The sequence below is a fragment of the Porites lutea genome, chromosome 5, assembly GCF_958299795.1.
Source record: "Porites lutea chromosome 5, jaPorLute2.1, whole genome shotgun sequence".
In the NCBI taxonomy this organism is placed as follows: domain Eukaryota; kingdom Metazoa; phylum Cnidaria; class Anthozoa; order Scleractinia; family Poritidae; genus Porites; species Porites lutea.
The window spans coordinates 28,912,723-28,930,994 of record NC_133205.1 but is presented as its reverse complement, the minus strand read 5'-3'; the positions used below and the strand labels follow the sequence as shown (position 1 = coordinate 28,930,994).

At 38.5% G+C, this 18,272-nt stretch overlaps 1 protein-coding gene and 1 long non-coding RNA gene across 2 annotated transcripts; both read right to left on the bottom strand.

The window, feature by feature from the left end:
- Positions 1–1,493: 1,493 nt before the first annotated feature.
- LOC140938708 (uncharacterized) lies at positions 1,494–5,551 on the bottom strand. The gene is made up of 4 exons (XM_073388210.1): positions 5,460–5,551; positions 3,802–3,862; positions 2,230–2,371; positions 1,494–1,914 (listed from the first exon to the last, which is right to left on the bottom strand). The coding sequence occupies exons 2-4, from the start codon at positions 3,860–3,862 to the stop codon at positions 1,605–1,607; spliced, it is 513 nt and encodes a 170-aa protein (XP_073244311.1). The 5' UTR covers positions 5,460–5,551; the 3' UTR covers positions 1,494–1,604.
- A 7,897-nt stretch (positions 5,552–13,448) lies between these two features.
- LOC140936918 (uncharacterized) lies at positions 13,449–15,602 on the bottom strand. The gene is made up of 4 exons (XR_012165420.1): positions 15,539–15,602; positions 14,946–15,026; positions 13,958–14,008; positions 13,449–13,478 (listed from the first exon to the last, which is right to left on the bottom strand). It is a non-coding gene; the product is annotated as an uncharacterized lncRNA (long non-coding RNA).
- Positions 15,603–18,272: the final 2,670 nt, after the last annotated feature.

The following is an 18,272-nucleotide window of genomic DNA, read 5'->3' as shown; positions in this document are numbered from 1 at the left end:
ACCCAAAAACTCAATATTTACTAGCAACTTCAAAATCGGTTAGGACAATAACAGTGCAATAAAGCCGCTTATCGACCCAAAGTCGTTACCATTTTTGCAGGCAATGATGGTTGAGGTGATAAAAAGAGAAAAGAAAAGAAAAGAAAGAAAGAAAGAAAGAAAGAAACATTGACATTTTGGTTAAATACGAGCAGCAAAACATTAGAATTAATCGAATAAACGACAACCAAAAATGAATTTCTCTGATAATAGAAGCAAAGTTATGTAGGGACCAAAGACGGTGTTTGCTACACTGATCAACAAATTAAGAAAAGAAATCAAAATGTCGGCGTTATATTATTATATCTGTTATTATTAAGAGGAGGAAATGGCTGATGATTTCTAGTCATATGTTTTAGCAAGTGTATCCCAGTGAGTTCTTGAAAACGTTGGCCACAAATACTGTTAATTATTTGCGTAACCACTTTCTGGCAGCCTGCGTAGCCGGTTTTTCGTTAGTGCGAGCAAAGAATTGGCAGAGGAGCTGCGAATCCGTGCGAAGGATGGGGATATGGAAATATCGGCAATATTCACGCTAAAATAGGATAGATGGTGACAAGTGAAGCTCATTAAAGACTTGAAGGAAAAAGTAAATAAAAGATATTGGTGAATCCAGATTTACATGAAGCTCCAACCAAACTGGAATTTAAAGAATATTGTGGTATTTTTCTCCCCTTCGAATTATAAAAATCGATACTTGTCTCCGAGTTTGAGGGATATAAAGAAGAGAGAGAAAAAGAAAGCTTTTTATCGGTAACGAATAATTCATTCCTGTTGTTTTATTTCGCTCAGCCTCGGAGTCAAGCTTGTATTTAACAACTGATTCGAAGTGAAATGTCCTATTCGTAGCGCGAGGTGCTTTTAATTTTTTTAATTTAATTTTTTTTCCATGAGAACATGCGGCTCAGTAATCGACGATAACTCCCGGCCAGATTTGACTTTTTGCCAGTATTATTATTATATTAGAGATCTATAGATAATAGCATGATTTGTAGTGATATTAGGCATAAATACCACAAGTGATATTTATTAAATACGTAATTTCACGAGTCGTTAGGCAAGTGCAATTTGAGACAATTTTGAAATATCACGAGTGGTATTTATGCCAAATATCACTTCCAAATCATGCTATTATTTGTTTATACTGCTACCAGCAAAAGGTTTGTAATTTGCGCTTGTAGGTATTTCAAAGTAAGCTGAAATACCACTACTTTAAGCCAATCAAATTGCAGAAATTTCGCATGTAGTAGTATAATTATTATCACTAGTTGTAGTAGTAGTATATGTTATAGGACTGTATGCTGTCCAATTTGAAAATAATTGGATGAAAAAAATTCCAAGAACAGCCAAAATTGACAGGAGGTAGTATTAATCCACGAACGGGGTGCCGCGTAAGATATTCTCACGCTTAGGTTGCTTTTAAAACTGATGGAATCACATATGCAACAATTCAATTCACTTTAACGTATTTTTATTACATTTTCAAAGGGCACAATATGTTAATTGTTCCAATGCCGAACTTGTCCTGCGAAAAAGTTTGGTAACCGAAATCCTTTTACGGTCAGCTACCATTCCTCAGGTCCATTGATCTTAAATTTATGATGAATTTCATTCACGGTGTCTTCCTGAGATTCCATGTCTGATTCACCTGATCCCGAAACTTCGTTTTCTCCTTCCTCTTTCGGCTTTTCCTCCTCATTGGAGCTGTTTTCTTCTTTTTTCTCCTCTGTTGTTTCTTTATTTTCCTCTTCCTTCTCTTTATTTTCTTCGTTCTCTTCTTTGCCTCCCTGGAGGATTTCGATTAGCTCCAGTATAACGTCAAGTGGATTCTTGCTTTCTTTAATTCCTTCAAGGATCTTTTTTATAAAGGGCAGTCTTGAGAGAATAAGACAAACAATTCTTGATAACACGAATCAAAAGAAAAACCGCAGTTTTTAAAATAACGGATTGTCAGGAGCTACGTGCAAACGGACGCAGCAACTCACAAAGTTGGGAGTAATGTTGGGTCGGTTTGCGCCGAGCTCACCTTCAAAGTGGATGGTCATCGGATAAATAATTAAAAATAGTTTTAAATGCCACTCTTTGGCGCAGAGTGAACAGGTGTTTATAAATATGAAAAGCTAGCTGGTTAAAGGCATATATATGCAGCACGTACTTACACATGTGTGCCATTATGTACCATATACTTACAGGTATTTTTTGAAAGGGATATGTTTTAAAACTGACTTTATGGTTTCCATTACATCCTCCTGTTCAGGTATTTCGGTGAGTGCGGTGATATCTTCTTGGGTTAAACAATCAAGCATCGCTGGAACTTGTGATGGATAGCAACCTTAAACAGATTTAATCCAGACAAAGGGATGAGAATTTCATTTTCTTACTGTCGCCACACCTTTATGGTTATTTATGGGGAGCAAGGGATGGCGTAGTGGTGAGAGCACTCGCCTCCCACCAAGTTGGCCCGGTTTCAAATCCTGGCTTCGATGCAATATGTAGGTTGAGTTTGTTGTTGGTTCTCTCCTTTGCTCCGAGAGGTTTTCCTCCGGTTACTCCGGTTTTTCCCTCTCCTCAAAAACCAACATTTCTAAATTCCAATTCGACCAGGAATCAGGTAGACGAAGGACCGCTTTGCCGATGTGCTTCCTTCAAATCATTTTATTTATTTATTCATGCAGTTAGTGTGTTATCAAAAAGTGACGAGGGAAATTAGGGAATAATTAAACTCGCGTTTTGTGTAAATGCTCCTAATTCCTCGAGTAAACCACTTGATTACCTATTTTAATATCATGAATGACAAATTACTATCACAATCGTATGACCTTGTAGGTTTTTGACAGATCGAGAGCCCACGCACTGAAAACTAGAGGGTAAATTGGCCATGACATGTTCATTCATAACATTTTAAGACTTTGCCGCCATCTTGTCACTGGCAGTTGCGGGACGTTGCCCGCATGGCAATTTTGTAATTTCACATGTGAAAGCTTGTGAAATTATAAATTAGTATAGGTAATAGCATGATTTGTAGTGATATTTGGTATAAATACCACGAGTGATATTTCGAAATTGTTATACGTAATTTCACGAGCCGTTACCCGCAAAGGCTTTGTAATTTTCACAGGTAGGTATTTCAAATTAAGCTGAAATACCACTGCTCTAAGCCAATCAAATTGCAGAAATTTCTCATGTTGTAGTATAAGTAATGGTAATAGGACTGAGTGGAGTCCAATTCGGTCTGTAATCATACGAGTGATTAACAAAATCGGACGACCGCGTAGCGGGAGTCCGATTTGTTTAATCACGAGTATGATTACAGACCGAATTGGACGACACGAAGTTCTGTTACCAATTAATCATAACTTTAACAAAATTTGTGACATTATAGGCTATTTTTTAAATCAAAACACAAGAAATTCCGAGATTTTTATTGCTAGCAGGGAAAAAAAAGCCATTTAAGCGCGCGCGTGATGGCGCGTACTGTCCAATTACTTAGGCATGACGCGTACCGGCCTATTAAACTGTCCAATTAAGGCTGAAATCAGGGCAGTTGAGAGCCAATCAGATTAGACAATTTTGTTATAGTTATGATTAACACTAAAATTTCGAGCCAATTTGTCACCCATGAAATTACTGTAGGTACATAGTCTTACTAGATCTTACTGTCTTTCTGTTGCAATGACTCCACTGTTCGGGGCGCTGATCGGTCGGACCACACATAACCGGTTGGCCTTCTTTAATTATTATATTACGTTTTTCTGCACTTACCTGTTTCTACAGCCAATGCCATCAAAAAGATCACGAGAATTATTCCCTGCTTAGCATCCATCTGGTTTGCGAGTAGAAAAAATAATTAAGACAATTTTTAAGTTATCTTAACCGTTTTGTGGCCCAAACTGAAGTAAATGTCATCCAGGCCGCATTAGGATTCCTGCTGGGTTTTTTTATCACTTCGATTAAAGAATAAGAAAAGAATTTAGCCTTAGTACTTCTAAAAGATCGTGTATTTATATTATAGACCCCGCTGTTGATAACCGGTGGCCTTTGTGAGCTACTTACAATAATTGTCAGTCCCCGGGGGGGGGGGGGGGGGGGGGAGAGGGAGCACTCGAGGAACGTTTGAGTAGAGGTGACAGGTGTGCTGCCACTTCCTTAATTCAGACCTTGTTCATTTCACTACTCCGTTTAAGACTGATCGAAAGACGTTATTTATAACCCTGATTCATTTCCTTTTCCAAAAAATCAGTGTTCTATGCCAGGGGCGTTGCCAGCCCATAGAACTGTAGGCCCAGGCCTGCAAATTTTTGGTCTGATTACTCTACCGCTTGTAATAAATTATGCGTTGTTGGGGTGAGCTGAAAGAGCTTAAGAGCTCAAAGCGTTGGTGAGGACAGTGCGTACTAGTCATGAGTGCAGTTTTCAGGATATGTGGAAATGAAAGTCAGCCAGGACTACAAGTAGTCGAAAAGCTGGCTACGCCGCTGCATGTTACCACAAATGCGGACTGATCATTGCCAGGCTTCACACTTTTATAAGGCTTTTGGTTCAAAGAGACACCCATTTAAAGACGCTTAATAGTAAAATTGGATACCCTGTTTAAAGACTTAACTTACCCTCAAAAAAATACCCTGTTCAGCCGCATAAATTGAACCGTTTGGGCCGAATAGGGAGTCCCCCCCACCCCCCTCCACAGCTCGCTTCTCCGGGTCAGTTCATAATCGGGGATCCGGAACTATTGACCTGTAAAAGACCCTCTAGTTACGTGTGACCCTGAATTATTTCAAAACAGTTTTACACCTGTTCCAATACCTGCTCTTGTTAATTTCAAAACGACACAAAGTTTCATTCAAGTGTAACAGAGGCCAGGTTGTTTTAACTTTACTCGTTTAAAATATAGCAAAAAGTAAATCATTCGATTACCTACTGACAATATTTCATTTCAGTTTCAAACAGTCATCTGATGTTAGTTCAATTTATTAATATATACCTAAAAGCGAGTTTAAAAATGATTTGAAAGAATTTTAAAATACAAAGGGCTTTGTCGGTAGAAATCTTAAATTGTGAGAGTTGCGGTGTGCTAAGTATGCCACTATATTTTTAGTCATTAAGTAGTCCACCTTTTATTTTGCGGAATTCTGCTTATTCTGATAAGAAATGTTGTCTAAATTACAACTTACTGTAACTAAGATGAACCAATTAAAAAATTGAAATATAAGGTGTTTTCCAGAGACATCAGTGAACCAAAAGGTTTACATAACTGTTTAGTTGTTGGCTAAACATTTTTCCCGAAACTATAAACAAAGTACTGGGTTTTGGGATAGAAAATTTCTACCCTACAGTTTATGTTAAAATCAATTTCCTATACCTTATCATACAATATAACTATATATGAGGTGACATTAATTACTTTCGTGGTTTAAACTTACCGTTACTGAAAAGGTCAATTTCGCCTGTCAGTTTCCGCGAGATGAGAGAATCTAATGAATCATAAATCTCCAAGAATCCTTTAAAAAAACTCTTTTCAATTATAATTTATTAATAGCTTGGTTACCCGTGTTTAAACGAGGCCAATGCTGATTGGTTTTTGTGCGGCCTATTCGCGCACCCTGAAAAGGAAATTGTACCTTTTGTTCCTCTCTGAAATCAGCGTTGGCTAAAAACTACTACCTAAGAAAAGATATGAAATTCCTAGCTATTACCTTCTAGGTTGGCTCGGTCTTCTTACTTGGGTGGCTCGATGCGCCCACCTCTCCGCCTTACTGGCTGGTCGCACAGGAGCGGGACCCATCGACTGCTAGTACGTGATCACCATGATCAAAATGACACAAGAAGATCATTTAAAACTAGAAATACGTGAATCGCAGAGCCTCGCAAAGCCGAGGCTAAGAGGCAGAAGTAGAAAGAAAGGGAAAGAGGCCAATAGGGACCGAGATAATATCATTAAAAAAAAGCAGACAAAACAAATAAGCAAACATTACAAATATAGTTCTGTGTTGTCTCTGAGTCCCGGGGGGGGGGGGGGGTACTTTAGAAATTTCTGGGTGGGGATGCGCCGCTTGGACCCTGGAACCCTTAACCTATAACAGAGCTAGCTCAGCTGAAGTTTGCTATCCTGTACTAGAGTAAACTCCCCAAATCCCCCCTATCCTAGAGCAGCTGTTTTCCAGAAACTACCGAGGTCACTAAAAATCTTCAACCAACTGATCAGTTTCCTGAAAAATGATATCCCATTCTAGACCCAAACGCTCTGATTTATATACCCTACTGTTAGAGTAAACAGCTTGAAAACCATACCCTTCACAGCGCACATACCTATATAGCCCATATATGGCAGTACCCCCCCCGGGCTCTGAGTGTTTGTTGGTGTTGCTGGTTAGCTATTATGTTGTGGTGTTGGGTATTGTTCAGTGTCTTTTTCAATTTTTGTATTACGTCATATGATGAACGCACTCGTCCACAACACTGAGAAACTATCAACTTCTTAGGGCCTGTTTACATGGAGTGGGGGACCCCGGTCTAGTGGAGTTGGTTTCTTTTGTTTTCACGCTCTGGGGGACACAAAACAAAAGAAACCTACCCCACTAAACCGGGGTCCCCCACTCCATGTAAACAGGGTCTTATTCAATAGACTGCAAAACAGTCGGTTTTTTCCTCAAAATCAGTAAAGAAATCGGTAAAGCGTGGCGTAAGAGTCTTACGCGCGCGAACCGCGCGAGCCTCACACGCCCGTAGGGCCTTTTCAGTCTCGTTCCACACCTTTTGTTTGACTGCTCGCGTGTACTTGAATACGCAAAAATACGGACTGTTTTGCAGTCTACTTATTCAAGAGGTCATCAACCTATTCTTTGTCCATTCTTAAAATACCGTAAATGTCCGAATGGGCGTCCTCCTTCAAATAAGCCCCTCAAGATTAACCCTTCAGCAAGAAAAATCACGGCGTAGAAGCGAAGGTAGAATACAAGGATTTTAGAACCAGAACTTAAAGAGCCCTGTGTAACTTATATTGGTTTTCCAATGTCAAACTTTAACAACAAAAGTAGAGTATTCAGATTGGGTTTTGCAAGTGGATTCAGGATTCTAGGTACTAGCTTCCAGTCTTGTCAGTGGAACTTGGGTTCTGGATTCCAATCGCTAGCTAAATACATGTAGAGTTAAACAAGATCAACTGAGAACAGGATCTGTCATACAACACTATTTCAGCTACAGTGAAAACTCGCGACTTATAGATCGGCATTTTCCCAAGTTAGCCTAAACAGGTTCTTGAAATGGCAATTAGCACGAATTTAGGCTGTGTATTAGGTTCTTAAATAGGTTCTTATTTTCTGAGAAAAAAAAACCTTAAAGCTAAGAGTATTTAGTGGTATATTCAGTGTATTCCTTATATACAAAGTCGACTGCATACCATTACATTGCAGTTGGACACCCGTGTCTCCAAAGAGGATTCTGAATGTTAACTTGTCTTATTTGCCCAAATCGGGAGCCCATAACCCTCCTGCACAAGTGAACGGAATTTTTTTTATTGATTAAAGAAAATAAGACCCTGTTTTAGTTTTAGTTTAGTAAGGTTCTTGCACAAGGGGGGCTTAACTGGCAAATTTAAGTCTAACAGGTTCTTACAGGCTCCTGGTTCTTAAAAACCAGTTTCTTTCTCGCGGGTTTTTACTGTATATTCTCAAACTCATTAATAATTCATAAAGAAACTTCAAAGGAAATAAAAGTTTAATGAGTGTTTGGAAATCAGATGAAAGACTGCCTTTTTGCATCCTTAATTTCTCCTTCTAAAATCATTTTGTTTGACAAGTAATATCAAGCATTCGACACAGTGTTTTTCATCACCAGATGAAACACTTCGAAGTTCGTCAAAAATACTCCGCTGCTCAGCTCTCTTCTCAGTGTTTCATCTGGTGATGATGAAACACTGCGTCTCACGCTTGAAATATTACTTAAAACATCATTATGGCTTGAGCTCATCAGCATGGTGTAACCCTAAGGTATTCATGGCCGTCAATACCCTCGTGACATAGCTTTGTGCGTAAGTCAAGAGCATGATGCACTATGTGATTTTGTTGTCAGTGTTGTACTGTGCTTCTTTTCAGGACCTAGCCCGCATGGCCTGCGGGATCGTTAGCGCGAGTAAAGTTTTGGAAAAGGGGGTGCAAAGCCGTGCGGAGAATGGGTAGGAGACGCTTTGTTTATCGCGCCTTCGGCGCTCGTTTCTAGCATGGCAGCCGTCAAAACTCTCACTCGCGCAATAGCTATTCTGCCAGTAACGCAGGCTATCCAAGACCCCTCCCTTCATACCTAGCCTGAGATGAAACATGTGGCTGCACACACATTTTCCTTTAACACTGTGACCTCCAAAACATGCCAAAAGCTTTTCTGGTCATTTTTATAACATAGCCGTAAAATAAGCACGCGCTCAAAGAAGTACGCGTCAATTTTTACGCGGTTATATTTTATTTTCACCCCATAGTTTGCAAAGGTTTTCATCAGTGGTACTGAGAGAAACCGCACAAGATTCTACAGTTAAATTCACATTGAGACGAAAACCTTCTTTGTATGCGAAAAGAATTGTTCAAGGTGGAATAGACTGCAAAGAATGATTTGTACACGCTACAGCGCGCGTAGATGACTCACGTTATTTTCGTACGTCTATGTGTTAGTAAATTTCAACAAATCTTAAAGGTCTGAAAGGTTTTTCTCTTCCGATTATGTTGCAACGCAAACTCCTTAGAAACCCCTGCGTGCATCCATAACTTATAAATTCATGGCTAGCCGTTAACATTTTTAAGTACACCCTGCTGATTTAAAGGTCGTCTATTACACGAAACCTAATGGGTATTGATATTTTAGCATTTTGTGTGTATCACCTGTAAAATAAAGAACACGATGATTTATAATACGTCACTAAACGGGTACTAATTGAGTAGCAGATTAAGGCATGGGCTGAAGGGCTAGGGCTAAGGGCTCCCAGAGAAGTGTTTTGTTTTATTGATTAATTCATTTGTTCATTTATTTATTTATTAGCACTGACATTGGCTTTATGAAGCTGATTTTTACAAAGCAAGTTATTATAAGTACAAGTGCATGATACCCTATCGAGGGATTCGTCACACGACAGGGTCATGACAGAAGGGCGTAGAAAACAATAAAACCACAACTGTCTCATCACAGGCGACCCAAGCTCAGTGTGTGAGTTTAATCATTGATACATGTAGTTTCATATTGCGTAATTTAAAATGACCGAGAGTATAAAGATTTGTATGGGAATTCAGGTAAAAGATTCAAGTAGATAAATACTCGCTAAAATGTTCAATAAAATACAGCGACAATTTTTGATTCGAAACTCGATGACAAGTGACGATGTGGTACCCCCGTGAGGTTTAGTGTGTAGAGGAGGCAGGGTTACCAAGCCGGTTTTCAACGGTCGTGTGTCAGGTTGAAAATGTACTCGCCCTTGGCTTGGATTTTGGAAAACAAACTGCCGCTTGGCATCGGTTGCAGTGGCTCGACTGCTCGGCTAACGAGATGAAATGAAACAAGGACGTATTGGCTTGGATTCGGCGTTGGATTTGTAGCTGCGTGGACATTTCAAGCTGAAGATTTTTCGCCTCTCGCATCGGGCATCCCGAACTGGAATGTATAGCCTTGTCCTTTCTCTTACAGTGAAAACTCGGGGTTAAAGGAAATCGCTTAAATCGCAATGGATCGGGAAAATAACCACACAGCAAGCAAAAACAAGCAAAGTAAATACGGTAAGCCGTATTTCATTGAACATTCTAGCGAGTATTTATCTGCCTGAATCTTTTACCTGAATTCCCTTACAAATTCTTTATATTCACGGCTATTTTAAATTACGCAATGTGAAACTACATGAATTAATGATTAAACTCACACACTGAGCTTGGGCCGCCTGTCGTCTCATCACTTTTTTTTTAGACTGAGGGATTAACTTTTCTTTCTGGTAAATAGCCAGCTCCTTTTGCAAGTCCTGTAAGTTTACCTTTACCTATAAAAGAATAGAAAACACCCTAAACATCTTATTAAAATGATTTATTTTGAATTGTCGCGTTCGACGAAAGAGAACGCGTCCTAACGCATCCGTTTTCCTATGGCTTGAACATCTTTTGGTCGAGAGACTAATGAAGCTGATCACTTGAATACCTGCCACCGTCTGTTAAACGCGCTTCCCTAACTAAACGTTCAACACTGCTAGTTTTAATGTAACGTTCTAACAACTGAACTGACATACCATAGACATTCTCAAACGTTTGTTCGTAATTAGCTTCCGCATTTTCAACTTTCATTGCTTCGCCCAGTGTTTGAGGAACGTGTAAGCCTGTAGAAAAAAACGTATAGTGAATAATACATGTTCACTATACATTTAAAGTATATTAAAGTATAGTTCCCTTAATGTCAGGTCTTCAGGATCGGGAAATTGGTTTTGTGTTTTTGAGACAGTGTATAGAGAACATAAGAAATTTAATAGATATGGGTATGGTGAGATGCACGGTTTCAACCGGGCATTTAGATAGTGTTACGATGTTAATGAACAAGAAAATACCAATCGGAAAATCCATTCCGGCAGACAAGCAGTTTTCCACTGGTGTGTACTGTTTGAAGAAAATTTATTTTCTGACAAGCCTTGCAACTTGACGAAACTCGACCAAAGGCATGTAAAATTTGTAATTGTAATTTGTTTACCCACGAAGCATAGGACTTCCTATGAACTTGCTTAAACGTCCATGCGTTCCAGATCGAATTGGAATTTGGAAGTGTTGGTTTTTGGGAGAGAGGAAAACAGGAGTACCTGGAGAAAAACCTCTCGAAGGAAGAGAGAGAACCAACAACAAACTAAACCCACATGTGGCTTTGACGCCGGCATTTGAACCCAGGCCTAACAATTTCTAAAAAGAGCACTAGGACTCACTTTCACTGGGAGGCCTCTTTTAGAGGAACAGGCGGTCACAAATCTATGGCTTTGTTACTACTGTTAGAGGTAGGCTACGAACTTAAAATAACTCTATAGTTTGCCTTGAGCGGGTCGCCACTTACATCCGTCATTGAGAAACTGATCAAGTTGAAGGTGAGAGTGAAACTGACATAAGTTCGACGGTTGGTTCAGACGTCGCAGTTAATTTGTCGCACTCCCATTCATTTTCACGGTGCACATTGGTCTAAAATGCTTTACCAAAGAAAATAAATCATAGTAATTTCTGCATTAGGTTTGGCACATGAAAAATTCCACGTTTGAAACGAAGTCGCTCCACAGTCGAAATTCCCATGTGGCTTATTCATTGGTCGACCCACATGTACTTAATTGAAGGGATTAGGTTCGATACATGAAAAGTTCCACGTTTGAGCTGGGCCTTATTTACAGCTGTATTTAGATAAGGTAAGTTGAAGCATTACTTTACCTTTATTTGTAAAGTTTTCCACCTCCTCTTGTTCTGCGTCGCCTAGCCTGGTAAAGGCCTCCGAGAAGGAGTGGGCTATTTAGGATAAAGAAGCATTTTACCACCTAGTGAGAATATTATAGCTAGAGGATTAGGGCTAAAAACTAAACTATTGAGTACATTTTTCAAATCAGACGGACAGTTGATATCCCATTCTCAAATGCATTAATAATTCATAAAGAAAATGTAAAGAAAATTACTGTTTGATAAGTGTTTTGAAATCGAGGTGAAATCCTTAATTTCTTCTTCTAAAATCATTTTTTTTGACAAGCAATATCAAGCGTTCGACACAATATTTCATCACCAGTGAAACTCCCCGAAGTTCGTCAAAAATACTCCGCTGCGCGTCGCACTTCCAACTCTCTTCTCAGTGTTTGATCTGGTGATGAAACACTGCGTCTCACGCTCTATATATTGCTGGTTTTCAGTGTCACGCCATTCAAAATAGATCAAAATAAAAATCAAAACCGTCCAATGGATAAAGTCCGGAATCTGGGAAACGAAAGGAGATAAATATACCAAGTTCCTCGCCAAGATTCAGGCCAGAAGAATATCCCGTATACGAGATACCCGTAGAAATGTTTTACCCAAATTTGTAGAGATTTGTATGGAGACGCCATGCTGGTGCCCACCTGGATGAGCACCAACATGGCGGACGGAAACCAACAAAAACATCTGTTTTCGAGTTTTGATTAAGAAGGCGTGTATTATTTTATTCCTTGAGGAACTCATAAACATTAAAGTAATACTTTTTCTAATCCATGAACTGTTTAGATAGCAAAATTCCCCGAAATACGTCACTTTGTTAACTTACATAACAGCTCTCTCGGCCGTCATGTAAATGCTACGTCACGCAAAAGCTTAGAAATTCAAGCGTGCTCTTGACTATCACAAGACCAAGAACCCCTTTGAAGTGAAAATTTGTAAGAAAATTAGTTTTCAGCTGCTCTAATACATCATGAAAGTAAAACTTCGGTAGGATCGATAGTTTTGTAGTTTGAATTTTAGTGACGTCGTGTGAAAACCGACAATTACTTCACAAACCTAGTCTAGAACACTCACTGCATCCCTTCTAAATGATGTAGATGCACTGTGCAATCTTTTGAAGATGAATAACCAGGGAGTTTTTGTGATTTTTTCACATCCATAAAATGCGTCTGTTAACCCTTTTGGGTCCTTAAACAGACCCAAATCACGGATTTCCCAAGACGCTTTTATATACTTCAGTTCGTGAAATCTTTACCCTTTCATACACTTCAAGCCTAAAAAATGTATCTTTTTGGAAGGACGCTTGCCTGAATATATAGTGAAAATAGACTTCCAGTGGCTGGTGCTCTCTTAAACAAAAAAAAACTTCACGGAAGCCGAATATGAAAGCAAACACCAGTTTTAATGCACTTCTACCTGATTTTGTATCACCATCGACTTAATGAATCTATTGCCTGGTCTCTAATTGCTGTTGGTTTTTTCGCCCCCAAACCGTAGAAAATTACTTTGTGTACTAAAATATTTATTTGTTGTATTAATAGTTAAATATAATTACTGTGCTCCCCAGCGCCTGTTATTGAAATGATAATAATACGTAATTAATAAATTCTTTATTGTGAGCCTCACCAACGCCTTGTTCGTCGGCATTTCCAATGAATCGGGCTTGAGACATGTCTGAAAAAATTGAAGAAAGGATTTGATATATTATGCTACTTTTTGTACAGTATAACGAGCAACTTCAGTGTGACTAAACTATTCAATGTCGTCCGTTATCCATGATGAATTATCATAATCCGTGAACGTTATTACCATCCACAAGCGGTACTGTGTCTTTATGACCTTTCTGTTTCCGGCAACATCTACATCCTTATTTCGACTTATTGCTCGTCACCATAATGTTCACTAACTACTTCATTTAAACTATACTAATGATTCATGTACCCCCGTCTTTTTCACCTTCTGAGTGCCTACCTGGGCCTTTAAAAGGATTTTCAAAGCTTCCTAAAATTAGAAAATAAAATGAGAATAATTTTTCTATTTTCATTTTCAAGTAAATTGACTGATGAAGTTTATGTCTCCCAATTCTTACATTCAGCAACTCTTGCCAAAATATTTTCGTCTCAGCATTATGAAGATTGAGCGGGAAGAGTAAATGGTTGGGTCTCCGCAGCGAGCAAAATCGATACCAAGACAATTTGACTTCCTGGCGAAATTAGGTTTTGACTGCAGATATTAATTTGTCTGCTGTTGATTTTACCATATCGTTGCATTTTCATTTTCAGGGGTCTTATCATAAAGGTTAAAAAGAGAAATTTTTGGGCCACTGATATCAAGAATACTTGAAAATCATGTGTGTGTGGCTTGTTTTGTTTTGTTTGTTTTTTTTACTATCCTTTAAACAAATGCATGCACGATAAAAATTTCGCTTGCGTCAAAATGAAACTGAAACTCTCCCGAACTGAACAATAAAATTATATTACCTTGCGAAACGTCTTGTGCAAGAGGGGCTGCGTTTCTTACATCACTTATGTCTACAATAACAATTGAATTTCATTGTTTGTTCTTTATATTTTAACATCACATAATCATCTCTTAATTTTAGTGACCGTGTCTTGCCATCTGGCAACATTAAATGCACTTAAAGAGAGGGCACTGAACACAAATCGAGATTTTGATCGGGGGTTAACAGGCGTGTAGTGTTTCTTTAATGAATAAATTAAGTGAAAACAAGGAAAGATGGAGTCTATAGGGAGCTTGAGCAAAGACGTTTTTTGAGCGACATAGGTCGTCCAGAAGTGCATTTTTCTTGGGCAGTGGTTTTGCCCACATTTTTTGAGCAAATCGTCTCCATAAGAGAAAAGACCACATCCAACCGGTTGTGATGCGTCGCTCAAAAACGTCTTTTGCTTTAAAAAACTTTCTTATATATGCATCAGCTCCTCTTATACTTAGGGCTCACACGTGATCTTTTTTTAGTGTCTTCACTAGCCTCACTAGAATGTATGTAAACGCCAGAGTCGGGAAATTCAAGTTTGCACACTGGTAAAGCCATCCTCTTCTTAACAAAACGCAAGAGCATTTACGATGTATTGAACAAATGAATCAATGGTAAGAGTTAATATTCCACCACTCTCTTCACTGACTAGCAGTTAACTTTTAAATCTTTCATAAAACACAAATTTTGAGATCGTTTATATGTATTAATTAACAGTAATTAGATTTACAAACTGATTTTGTAACTTGTTGACTTTAATAGATATACCGGCACCTTAAAATGTTTTACTTTTTATATAACAATTAAAAGCGATAACCTTACACAGTTTATTAAATTTGTTATGTTACTGAATTTAATTAGTATTCAGTTTTATTAAGACAATTTAATTGATGAAATGCGCATCTGAAAACTTCATACCCCACTTTTTATGAATAATTTATCATTATGTTATCATAATTATTGTAAAAAAGAACCTGAAGAGGTCAGTGGCGGTTGATTAACATGCCGAGCCGACTCTGCATTGTTTACTGGTGGATGTGAATAAGGCGTCATATCTAAAGTGATTCAAACATGTTAACAGTTAATTGATCCCAAATTCATACTATTACCACACCTAGTTCTCAAGTATAAAGGGTATCTGATATTTCCTCCTGTTTATGTGATTCTTACAGCTATAACAGCCGTGCAAATTTTACAAAAATGCATGAGCAAAAACCACTTCATTGCATAGATATTGCATTTTGTTAGTAAGTAAAAGTAAAACAAGGAACCATTCAAACTCATTTTTCCATAACTCACGAATCAAGACCTGAATCTTGGTAAGATTGTTTGCATACTTTTGTTCCATCTTCTTCTCTGACTTCATTTATTCAATGGTTTTGATTTTTGTCTTTAATGTGTGTCAGTGATGAAAATAAACACGAGGTGTTTATTAGAAAATGTGCACTGAACTCCGTAGTCATGCATCAAACTCAGATTCATGGCATTGCTAAACCTTAGGTCATTCTTAACATGAACAGTGTCTGTCGTCAGATCCATTTATTTGATGATTATATCTATATCTTACCTACACTGTTTGGGAACTGAGGAAGGTTGTTTAATCCTGTTGAGGAGAAATACTGCTGCATCTCTAACAAAAATATGAAATATCATCCAATATCATGAGGCGTCGTATACTTCTTCAATCGCTGTTACCAAATGCAGAACATAATCAGAGAACACGAAAGTCTGAACCCTTTCCCCTTAACCCTTCATTCAACTTTCAGTTGTTTATTGTTTCCTAGCCACAGGTAGTGGTGCAGCATTCTCTAGAATTCGGGTATGAAAGAGGCGAAGCATCGCTCTTTCACTGTCACGTTGTAGGGAAGACTTGAGAAATTTCCTTGAGGAGAACGGTCTCAGAATGTCTTAGGGGTGGAAACATGCTATCGAATGGCGGAAGTGTTACCCTTTAGCGGCCAGGAAAGGGCTTAACTATCTTCAACAAAAATAACCGTATTGACTTTTCTGGTGTAAAATTGTAAAATGAAGCTTTCCAGGGTAGCTATTTTCCGAAAAAGCCTTAAGTCAAATCTTGTCCCCGAATTCGTGCTACAAGACTCTTTATAAAGCGAGCTGTTGAGGGTGATAGTGGCTATAACGTTAAAGGCTTATCAAACCCAGCCCCGACAACCTGAAAATTCCTTTACACACTTTTCTTACAGCGGCAGGACCGGCTCAGTCGGTAGAGCGCTTGACTGCAGTAGGATGAGGTTGGGGGTTGATGACTGAGAAATGAAGGTACTTCCTTTGCCCTCAAACGGCTAAATCCGTCGTGTTGGTTAGATGACCACTTAGAAAGGCAGTAATCCGTCTCAAGTAGGAGACGTAAAAATGGTGTCTCCAATAAGTACTTTCGTGCTATATACATTGACATTCAGAGTGCGTTTTGTGACAAGTTATTAGGCAAAGACTCTTTTATCAAGGTTTCTTCGTATCAGAATCATGTATTAGCACTTACCAGTTGCCTCTTCAGCGGCTTTCTTGGGAATAGGGTTGCTTAGAGTGTCAGGTTCAAATACACCAGCTGGAAGAAAAGAAACAAGAAGGAACGGGTCCAAATCGCATGTAGATATTACTCATAATCACTCAGTCATAATCAGTAATTAAAATCATTTTCGGCCGCTCAGTTTTAAATAACAAAGATGATTAAAGAATTGAGACTTGCCACATGTGGCGGAGATGCAAAAGCGCACGGACAAATGGAAAAAAAACCTGACAGAGCGAGAAATGAGAGGAATCGAAAGCGGGAACAAAAGTCGGAAGTCTTTGATCTGATGTTTATTTACTGTATTTGCGAAAAAAAAATTCATGATGTTGTGCTGATTAGGATCAGGAATAAATACAACCAGGCTTTTACAAGTGTAATTTGCAGCTTAGATACAAACAACAAACTCTACTGCAAAACTAGTCTCTGGAGACTTTTACGGACGCTGCTTAGTACTCGGAACCTTTTATAAGTATTTTTCACTCACCAAAGGCAGAAGGATCTTCTTTCTCACCACGCTCATCATTGAAAAACTGAGGTTCTTTAAGAAATCAATCATAGGAATTAATTTCATTCAGGTTAAATGTCCACATTTAAGACGACTGGAATCTCTTTGTTAATTCCTGTGATTGACCTACTAACATTCAAAACTTGTGAGCTAAGTGAGGATAATCAACTTCTAACTCTTATTCATAGAAAGCTTCTATCGTTATTTTTTTCATTGTTTTTTATTTTTTGGCGCCATAACTGATCAATTCTCCTTTACCTTCCTTCTCTGCATTGTTTTTTAGTATTTCTGTTGAATCAGACACAGATTGTAGCAAGGAATCTATCAAAAGAAAGACACGGAAGTTTATTTCCAACTATGAAATTAACCGGCAAACATTACGGTATATCCATTGTTTTTTGTTTACAAATTGTGACGTAATAAATTAATAAAACGCTTTTATTGGTCAGTATTATAGGTAGAACATGATAGGTATCTAACCGTTGTGCACCGTCAAGTCAACAAAAAAACATATAACATATGTAGTCTGGCGGGTTTCAAAACCATTCCGTTATCCGGATAAAACTAGGAAAACTTTTTTCTTTCTTATAATATATCGATAAGGATGTTTTGATGTCCGTGACCGTAAGACGTGATTCAAGAAAGCAAGTTACGCCTGATCTCTGTAATAACATATGTGGGGGAGATTGTTTTTAAAGTCAGATAGTTTTTGTGTCCAATACCTTCAGAGGCAGGAAGAATTCCATCTTCGCTGATGCCATTTTCGATAGATTCAGAGGTGTCATCATGTTTCACTACTGCAAGAACCAGGTCATGTTCACTTAATACTAAATTTTCAGCAGATCAACTCCAAAAAAAGATCATTTAATTTAGCCTTGGCCTTTCGCTCATTGGTTGATTTGGTTGTTCTTTGCGGTTCGCCCTGATCTTTCAGCATATACTTTGAGTTTTGCAGTTAATTTCCTTTTTCTTACGAGCATTTTAGTCCAACACAACACACAGCCAGCCCGTAACCGATGACACCGCCTTTTTTTCCCTTTATTTTTCAGCTTCAGAGAACGAAAGCCCGAAAAAAGCTTTTTACTCTCCTTATGCCCCCACCCTCCCTTCCCTCACAAGTAAACTCTGACGTTTCCTCCTAACTGAAAATCGTGATCAAGATCCTACAGGCTCTTGAAACACTAGTGAAAGTTTCCTTTTCTAAGCTGAGCCCTTTCATACTGTAGTTTATTTGATAAATCGAACTCTCGAGAGAAGAGGGGATGA

What these genes read in the sequence shown, in the direction of transcription:
- LOC140938708 (XM_073388210.1), bottom strand. Translation starts at nt 3,862, where the DNA reads ATGGATGCTAAGCAGGGAATAATTCTCGTGATCTTTTTGATGGCATTG. An exon ending in GGCATTGGCTGTAGAAACAG is followed by an intron (nt 2,372 to 3,801) that starts GTAAGTGCAGAA and finishes AATCTGTTTAAG; the next exon opens with GTTGCTATCCATCACAAGTT. An exon ending in ATCCCTTTCAAAAAATACCT is followed by an intron (nt 1,915 to 2,229) that starts GTAAGTATATGG and finishes TATTCTCTCAAG; the next exon opens with ACTGCCCTTTATAAAAAAGA.